Source organism: Galeopterus variegatus, unplaced genomic scaffold (genome assembly GCF_000696425.1).
Source record: "Galeopterus variegatus unplaced genomic scaffold, G_variegatus-3.0.2 Scaffold162, whole genome shotgun sequence".
NCBI classification, from domain to species: Eukaryota; Metazoa; Chordata; class Mammalia; order Dermoptera; family Cynocephalidae; genus Galeopterus; species Galeopterus variegatus.
Window position 1 is genome coordinate 55,693 of NW_007726273.1, and position 8,285 is coordinate 63,977.

The following is an 8,285-nucleotide window of genomic DNA, read 5'->3' on the forward strand; positions in this document are numbered from 1 at the left end:
CTTCCAGATGTCCCAACACTTCCAGGCTTAAAATCTCCACTTCTGGGGCTCTATGCCCTGGTGGCTGCAAGGACAGAGAATCTGAAGTCCTTAAAGCCAAAAACCTAAGAACGGCAAAACAAAAACCTCCAGAGAAGACTGGAGAATAATATGTGAGTAGAAGGATTTTTACATGGCACACAAACTCCAGGGGGGAGGCCACAGGACACCCAACAAGCCCATGCTCTGCCTCTAAGTGCGGTAAATAAGGGTGAGGTGGCTCAAGACACCGGAGAGAAACTCCCACGAAGGAACTTCATGGGAGGAAACCCTCAAGGAGCAAGGCAAGTCCAAAGGGGCTGTGAAGGTCCCTGGCTTCTGGCCACCAGCACAGCCAAGGCCCTATTATACAACTAAAGGCTTTTATTGGGAAAGGGACATTAACTGAAAAGTGGCCTCCAATATCCTCACTGCCTGAGGCAGGGGGGCCTCCTCCATAAAGTCCAGGAAAGAAGGGATCACCAAACTGGGCCCTCAGGCTCAGGTGTAGAGGTCAAAGTCAATGCGTTTGGAGTTGTAGAACTGACCACCTGGGGGGTCCAGCTTCCGGCAGTAAACACCATCTGGGAAGTAGCCTTCACTCACCCAGGTCTGCAGGAAAAGAAAGCAGAACTAGGTTAGGACCGATAGCAATGTGGGGTAGGGAGGGACAAGGCAGAACGAAGAGAAAGGGGCTTACCTGCATCTGGGTGCTGGTGAAGGGCCCATACAGCTCAGCATCCCCTGTGTTCTCCCACTTATACTCCCACATCACATCCACCAGACCATCTCCTGGCGATTCTGCTTCTGAAATAACAGGCAAAGCCACGTGGGTCTCAAGTGCCCGGCCTCCTGCCCACAGTGCCCCTCTCCTGCCTTCTAAGCTCACCTCCTCTCTGGGTAGGGGTTGGGGTCTCCAGCTCCTCCTCTGCCACTTCCTCAGCAAACATGTCCAGAGAGGGTGGGGGCGTGGGATCAGGAGGTCCCTGGGTCTGGCACCCCAACCCCTTCAGGCGCATGGCCAACCGTTCCCTCGTTTCCTGGTATACACCAAGGTTGCCCCGGGCCACCATCTGGTCAGCCAACCCGCAGAGTCGGTCCAGGCGCTGGGGGGAACTGGGCCGCCCAGTCCCCTTGTTGGCCCCTTTGCTTCCTCCTCGGGCCCCCAAACGCCTCAGTGCCCCAGCCACTGTCTCTCTGGGCAACAGCAGTTCCAGAAGTCCCTCCAGGAGGGCTTGGGCACTCATTGGGGTCTGGCCCAGGCTGTCCTCTTCCTCTGAGTCTGAGGCCTGGCGTTGATCAGGTGGCCGCTCCCTAATCTTCACCTATAACAGGAAAATAGGGGAGTTACTTCCTCCAAACTGCCACAGGGGCCGAGGCCCAAGCCCTTGTGCCACTCCCAGGCCCCAGCCATGCTAGTCCCTGGGCCGCACCCAGTCAATGTTGTCCAGCCAGCTGTCTCGGATCTGAGCATCCCGGTTCAGAAAGTAGTTGCCATCAGCATCAAAGTGGCCTTCCTCCATCTCTTCCTGTAGGTTGAAGGGTGTGATCCGCACATCCCCCTCGCTGGGGAGTGTGGCTGCTTCCTGACCTGTATCAAAGACACAGTTGCTCCATGCTAGGTATGAAAAAAAGAGACAGGAGCCTCCCTTGCTCCATATCTCCAGAAGCCCCTACTTGTCCCCCCAGCAGAGTCAATTCTTAGGTATAGTTCACCTTCTACATCCTCTGAAGCCAGGATGTCATATTTGCTGGATCCCTCCTCATCATCATCCTCCTCATCGCTGTCCAAAGAGTGTTTGCCTTTGAAACGGCTCCCAGGACCCCCTGCCCCAGCCACAGGGTCCACCAGCTGTGAACAGGAGCAGCAAGTTGAGAAATGCAAATTATTGCCTACTTTCCCAAACACTCCAGAATCTGTACCCAAATTTAAAATCCTCCACCAAACTCATTCCTCAAAGAACCCGAAAAACACCCCTTCTTTGTCCTCCCAGCTTTCTTCCTCTTCAGGCTTCTAGCTCCTCTCTCACACGCTCCTCCCCAGAACACAACCTCTCACCTTCTTCTTGGGGACACTGAATTCGTCCTCATCATCTTCATCTCCCACGCCTTGGAAGGTCACTTTCCTCTTTGGCATGATGGGACAGACGGACCCTCCTCAAGCTGAAGAAAAGGATGCAGAGTACGGAAACTGAGTGAGAAGGGAACTCCCCGCGAGAGGCCCCCGTACAACAAACATTTTTCCTGATATGTGCCAGTTTGGGAGGGGAGGGTGCATAAAGCAGGGGCTGGAAAAGGAGCTAGCAGCCAGGAGGTCCGCAGGATTTAGTTCGGCATCCTAGAGAATTAATGGGGGGGAAACGGAGGGGCGGACCCGCGGAAGATCTCTCAGGTGACCCTATGGGTACCACCACCCTGGACGAAAGAAGACAGGCTTCCCCACGTGATCACCCCACATCCGGCTCCCGCAGTCGGCGCGACGGGGCTCGGCGTGCTGACACCCGCTCCCCCACCCCCAGCTCCCTCGAAGCCCGCGGGCCTGGGCAGACACAGGATCTGGCGCCCTGGCCACCCCCCACATCCCCTCAGCCGAACTCCCAATTCCGCCTGGTGACCTCCAACTGTCCCGGGCTGTGTGTACAAACTAGACAGGTGGCAGAGCCACAGGGATTTGACAATCGCACCCGCTCACCTGAGGATCCACGGAGTGAGGAGAAGAAAAGCAGAGATGGTTTCTTCAGGGCTACATCCGGGGCACCTGCCGCCATAACCCGGAAGCGGGCGGCGGAAGGCGCCAAGGGAGACCGGAAGTAGCTTCACTCGGTTAGAGGACTAACTGGAAGAGCGGGCAGAAGTTCGCGGTGAGCGAGGGAAGGCACTCCCACCCCCTCCCCGCCAGAAGTGATGTGAGCCGCGTGGGGCTACGATGCCATAAGAAGGGACGTAGGAACGCCTAGCCCGTAATCGGCCGAGAGAGATGGCCTGAGGTGCTTTCGATTCCCGCACACAGCAGCGGAGACTCCGGAGAGGACTCTGGATCGTACTCTACTTAAAGGGGCGCTCAAGATCAGGATGGAAGGGCAAAGTCCAAGCAGCGCCAGTGGGTTCATACCCCCGTTTCTCTTTCCAGGGTTCCAGTCACCCTTTCTCTAGGACTGGTCAAGGACTCTGCGCCCCTCACCATCTCATAGAAATCCAGCCTTCCCACTCCTATCGTCCAATTGTCAGCCCTCCCCTGGTCTGACAGGTGCGGGCTTCTCTTCTCCCCTAGGGGAAGCCCGGGTCTCCTGATGGCCCGCCTGGGTCCCCTGACGCTCTTGGGGCACTTTCAGAACCCAGTTCCCTTTAGGACCCAGGGGAAGTCTTGTGCCCCAGGCCTATCCCCTTGGCTGGTTCCTGGTTTCTGAGGTAGGAGAGCCATCACGGAAAAGGTGGCATTGGCACCTGTGTCCGGTACTCAGGCCAGAAGCCCCTTGTACCCTGCTCTCAGGTAGGCCTGAAAAAGGGTAACAGTGGCTCTCTTGAACCACAGCTGCAGGATGAACCCCCCCTCCACCGCTTTAGCAAACGGGGCCCAGCGACCCCCAGCCCAAGTGATGCAATCTGACCCAAGCAAAGGAGGGGTCGGGAGGGGGGAGAGGTCAGTCCCTGTGTTGTGGGGACCCTTTAGCTCTAGACAACACTCAGAGCCTGAATACCCCTAGGCCAAGACCACCCAGGAGGAGCCTGCTGGGGCCAGAAAAGGGCGGCATGGGGCTACTCCCAGGCAACCAAACGGGTCACTCTTCCTCTCTCCCCCAGGGATTCCCCCCATATTGGATCACCATGAAACTGCACAAAAAGTCTGTGCTCAGTTTCTTTAATGGGTGCAGGACACAGGCCCCTGTGAGGGCATCTTGCTAAAGAAGGGTGCCCGAAACACCAGCTACCAGCACCACTGGTTCATCCTCTGGGGAAATCCCTTCTACCTGAAACACCAGGCAGACCACACACCCCTGGGCCTCATCCTGTTGGAGAACTGCTAGGCGGAGCCACGCCTTAAGGCAACCAATCCCTATTCCTCTACCATCCTGACCGACAGGGTGGAGGGCACAGGTGGGCAGGCCTACAAGCTGGCTGCAGAAAACCAGGAACAGCTGGAGGCTTGGCTGTGGGCGCTGGCTGGGGTAGCTGGAGGCGGCTGGCTCTGCGGCTGTCCCCCCTGCAGGCCCAGTACCAGGAGCTGTGCCAGGAAGCTGGACAAGAGCCCAGCTCACCCCCAGAGGACTGTGGCTTTCTAGCCACTCTTAGTCCCCCCTCAGGCTTCCAGGAGCTGCATGAACACTTTGGGAAGGCGATCCAGGTGCTGCTGGTACTGTGTGGAGGACTCCTGACCAGTGACAATGGAGGAAGCAGATCCCAAGCAAAGCTAGAGCAGGAGCTCAACCAGTATTGATGTGTGACTCAGATGGACCAAAGGCCAAGAGGTACCTACCTGCCAAGATCAGCAGACTGCTTCAGTAGAGACCCAGGAGGTCCTGGCTCTCCCCCTCCCTCCCTAGTCCTTACTTCAAATCCCCTCATCAAATAACAAGGCAGAAGACAGGCACAGGTACAACAGCAGGTTCTTTTCCGGTTCCTCAAAGCGCCACATGGGGTGGGGACAGAGACAGAAGAGAATGTAAACATTGGGTTCCACCCCCTGGAGCTCAAAAGAAAACCCTTACTCAGATAGGGGCTGAGGGTTGGAAGCAAACAAGGTGAAAAGTGGGGTCCTGGTGAGACAAGGCAGGGGAGGCCTGAGAAGAAAGAGCAAGGGGGGAAGGTAGAGGGAGAGCAGCAGGGTGGTGGGAGAGGAAGTGGGGGACAGTTCCCATTCCAGTGCATGTCCCCTTAAATAAACCCAAGTGCAGGAGCATTACGGAAGGAGAACCAAAGGACAGAAGACAGAGCAAGCACCCCACCCCGGGGCCAACCCAGTCCTTGTACATAATTACTACACAGAGATGTCCAGAAGTAGAGCAAGGAGAGCTGTGGCCCCCAGCCTGGAAATGAGGGACACAGGCAGGGCTGAGGAAGGGAAAAGGAACTCACCTCCACCTCATGGGGAAGGAAAGGGAGTGTAAGAATCTGAAAACTGCGATTCCCATTGCCAAGAGCCACCCTGTGGTGACAAGAGGCCAATCGGGACAGCACCTGGGAGGAGATCCCAGAGGGAATTGGGGCAGGAGTGACAGAGACCCCAGCTGGGCCTGACTGGAGGTGAGAGGGCCCAAATGTATTCATGGCTGCCCCGGGGAATACAGCTGCCCCATACACTGCCCAGAGGGAATTGGGGCAGGAGTGACAGAGACCCCAGCTGGGCCTGACTGGAGGTGAGAGGACCCAAATGTGTTCATGGCTGCCCCGGGGAATACAGCTGCCCCATACACTATGGCTGTCCTGGCTATGAAGGGAGCAGCAGCTGGCGAGGAGACGGGGAATCAAGCCACTTTCCTCAGAAAGAGGGACCATCTGCTAGGGGACTGGGGGCAGCACCCTAAGCCAGGTCTGCTCTTGGTTGAGGGAAAAAGGGGGGCAATGCGGTCCAGCCCCAGGGCAGAGGTCAGAAGTAAGCGTCCTGCCGGGCCTCAGCTGCTGAGGGCCTGTCCCCGCCATCCTGGGGTGCTGGGGGTCCATCCGCCTTTCGACGCAACGAGAGCTTCCGGCCTTGGCCCTTCTTCTCCTGCTTCTGCCGCTCCTTCTCCTGCTTCTGCTGCTCCTTCTGCTTCTGCTGCTCCTTCTCCTGCTTCTGCCGCTCCTTCTCCTGTTTCTGCTGTTCTCTCTCCTGCTCTTTTTCCCACTTCTGCCGCTCCTTCTCCTGCTTCTCCCGCTCTTTCTCCTGTTTCTGCCGCTCCTTCTCCCGTTCCTTTTCCTGTTTCTGTCGCTCCTTCTCCTGCCTCCGGGTCTCCTTGCTGGGAGCCAAGGTGGTGCTGCTACCAGTCGGTGAGGGAAGAGATGGATGCAGTCCCTCAGCAGTAACCACAGGCCCTGGGGCAGGCCCAGCACTGGCTCTGCGGGCAGGAGGGGGCGGGGAGGGGGCCCCTCCAGCTGCCCGGGAGCCTCTGCTCTTGAGGCCAGAAAGGCTGAGGAGGCTGGACGAGGGGCCCAAGGGGGGCTGCTGCCGCCGGCGCTCCTCGTGGATGGCCCGCGAGCCATGCAGTCGTCGTGAGGGCCGATACTGCAGCTCCCCCCGGGTTTCACGCCACTTTTTGAGCTGGGCTGCATTCTCCCGCTCAATCAGTGCTTCTGTCACAGGGAGATTGGTCACCTAGAAGGAGAGAAAATGGATACCAGCATGAAGAGGAGGGTGGGAATGGACTGGAGCAGACGGGTGTGCTGAGGCCCAAGGCCTACCTCATGCACCAGGAAGTCCTCCTGCATGCACTGTTGGGGTAAGTTGCGCAGCTGCTCCATGGTTTCATACATGCCTTGGCAGGAGCGCACCTTCTCCACTGAGCCCAGCGTGTGTCGCAGCAGCACTAGGGCCACACGGAAGATGATCTTAACGCCTGCAAGGTTAGAGAGGAGAGAGCATGGGGAAAATGGGCCTAGGACCTCAGCCTGGCCCATTTAGGAGGGACTCAGCCCCCATCCCCAAATACTGCCAACCTTACAGGTGAGAAAACTGAGGCCCCAAGAAGGGAAATGAGTTGCTATGGGTCTCAGATTGCTGGGAGGGAGCGCAGGCTCTTGGTTGGTGGCAAAGCCAAGATCAGGCTATTTCTCCACCTCCAGGCTGCTTACAATGAAGCCTTGGCCAAAAAGTACCCTTTGTCCACGGACCACCAGAAACGTGACAAGACCCTTGGCAGCCACCATGGAGAGCCCAGCCCCCTCCTGGCCTGGGTGGCCACAGAAATACCTTCACAGAAAAACATGTCCCAGACGCGCAGCACTGAAGCCCAGGGAAGGGTGCGGGCAAAGATGCACATGAACCATTCTGTCATGTAGAGCACGGGGTCGATGCGCTGCCGCCGCAGGTGCCGATGTGCCAGTGGGGAGGCCCGGCGCAAAAGCGCAAAAAAGATTTCTCCATCCAGCTGAATGGCCTCCTGGGGGTGGGACGAGCCATGAGAACAGGGCCCAGCCTATGGTGGCCCCTCAGAGTAGAACCGGCCCTGACAGGGGAATCTTCATCTTAGTGGGAAGAGGCCCAAAGGAAAGGGAGAGAAGGGCCACGGTGGGTCAGGGCAAGGATCTCCCTGTAGCCTTGGGGAAAAGTCCCAGCCCTGGATGCACCCAGCCTCCAGACACTCACCAACCCTGCACTGTAGTAACCTGGGAGGTACTTGTCGCAGATCTGCACCAAGCACCAAAAGGCTTGCTGTGAAGGGCAAGAACAAGGAGGCAGGGTGGGGCCTGAGAAGCAGGGAGTTCCCCATGACCACTTCAGGCCAAGATCCTCCCACCGCCTCCCCAACCAGGACCACATGTGCTGACCTCAGCAGGCATGTGCATGAGCAGCACCGCAGCCACCGGGGCCTGGGCCTGGCAGTAGCCTTCATCAGGCCGGTAGATGGTATAGGCCTTCAGGATTCGGTACAGGTCCTGCTGCCTGTGGAGATTGCAGAAGACCATGAGGGCATTCACAGACACTGGGAGCTCTCTGCCTCAAACCAAACCTCCTTCCCAACAACCGCGGCCCAGACCCCTTCTACATCCATTCCAGAGTCACCTCAGAGCTTCACCATCACACTGCTGTATCCACCTTCCCGTCCTGCCTTGCAAGCTTATGCAAAGGTTCAGCCCACAATCAGAGCGTTACAGGCTCCAGCCTTCCACCCTTGGCTGCCCCCCACCCTCCTGCTCCCTACCGTTCCCCAGCACAGGAGGCTGTGCTCTCATCCTCCATCTGCCACCATCTCATAGACTTTCAAGGTCATTTTCTCCAGGAAGCTTACAACACCCATAGCATCAGCCCTCCTCTAGCACTGTCCAAATGTGTGCATCAGCCAGAGCAGGAGCTCTCCCGGGGAGGGCTGGCCTTATCTCACCGGTTCTCATCAGTTCTCCCCAGCATGTCCAATGGGTCCTGGCTCTTGGTGAAGGCCTGGAAGCCAGCTGTGCCTCAGACCTTTCTCAGGTCTATGCATCCAGAAGAATAACATCCCTGCCCTAGACCCGCTCCCCTTCCTTAAGGGTGCCCCTTTGCCACATCTGGGACTTCACTCAGCCCGACATCAGAAAAGACAGCGTTCTGGGCCGGCCCAGTGGCATACTGCTACAGTGCGCTGCGGCGCTCCCGC

General features: G+C 57.8%; 2 protein-coding genes across 4 annotated transcripts in view; both read right to left on the bottom strand.

Annotated features, from left to right (window-relative positions):
• Positions 1–380: 380 nt before the first annotated feature.
• On the bottom strand, positions 381–2,394 carry CD2BP2 (CD2 (cytoplasmic tail) binding protein 2). Its single transcript, XM_008593840.1, has 6 exons — positions 2,078–2,394; positions 1,735–1,870; positions 1,452–1,609; positions 908–1,343; positions 719–825; positions 381–630 (listed from the first exon to the last, which is right to left on the bottom strand). Exons 1-6 carry the CDS (start codon positions 2,153–2,155, stop codon positions 520–522), a joined length of 1,026 nt encoding a protein of 341 aa, XP_008592062.1. The 5' UTR covers positions 2,156–2,394; the 3' UTR covers positions 381–519.
• A 2,211-nt stretch (positions 2,395–4,605) lies between these two features.
• TBC1D10B (TBC1 domain family, member 10B) overlaps positions 4,606–8,285 on the bottom strand; it is an 11,074-nt gene continuing 7,394 nt past the window's right edge. The window contains exons 2-7 of one of the 3 annotated variants that reach the window (XM_008593861.1): positions 7,480–7,594; positions 7,298–7,363; positions 6,902–7,091; positions 6,394–6,548; positions 5,389–6,307; positions 4,606–5,275 (exon numbers count right to left, since the gene is read on the bottom strand). In XM_008593861.1, coding sequence (XP_008592083.1) covers positions 5,603–6,307; positions 6,394–6,548; positions 6,902–7,091; positions 7,298–7,363; positions 7,480–7,594 — 1,231 coding nt within the window. In that variant the 3' untranslated portion in view covers positions 4,606–5,275; positions 5,389–5,602. The remainder of the gene's footprint in view (positions 5,276–5,388; positions 6,308–6,393; positions 6,549–6,901; positions 7,092–7,297; positions 7,364–7,479; positions 7,595–8,285) is intronic. The other 2 variants (XM_008593848.1, XM_008593855.1) reach the window with 2 other exon arrangements.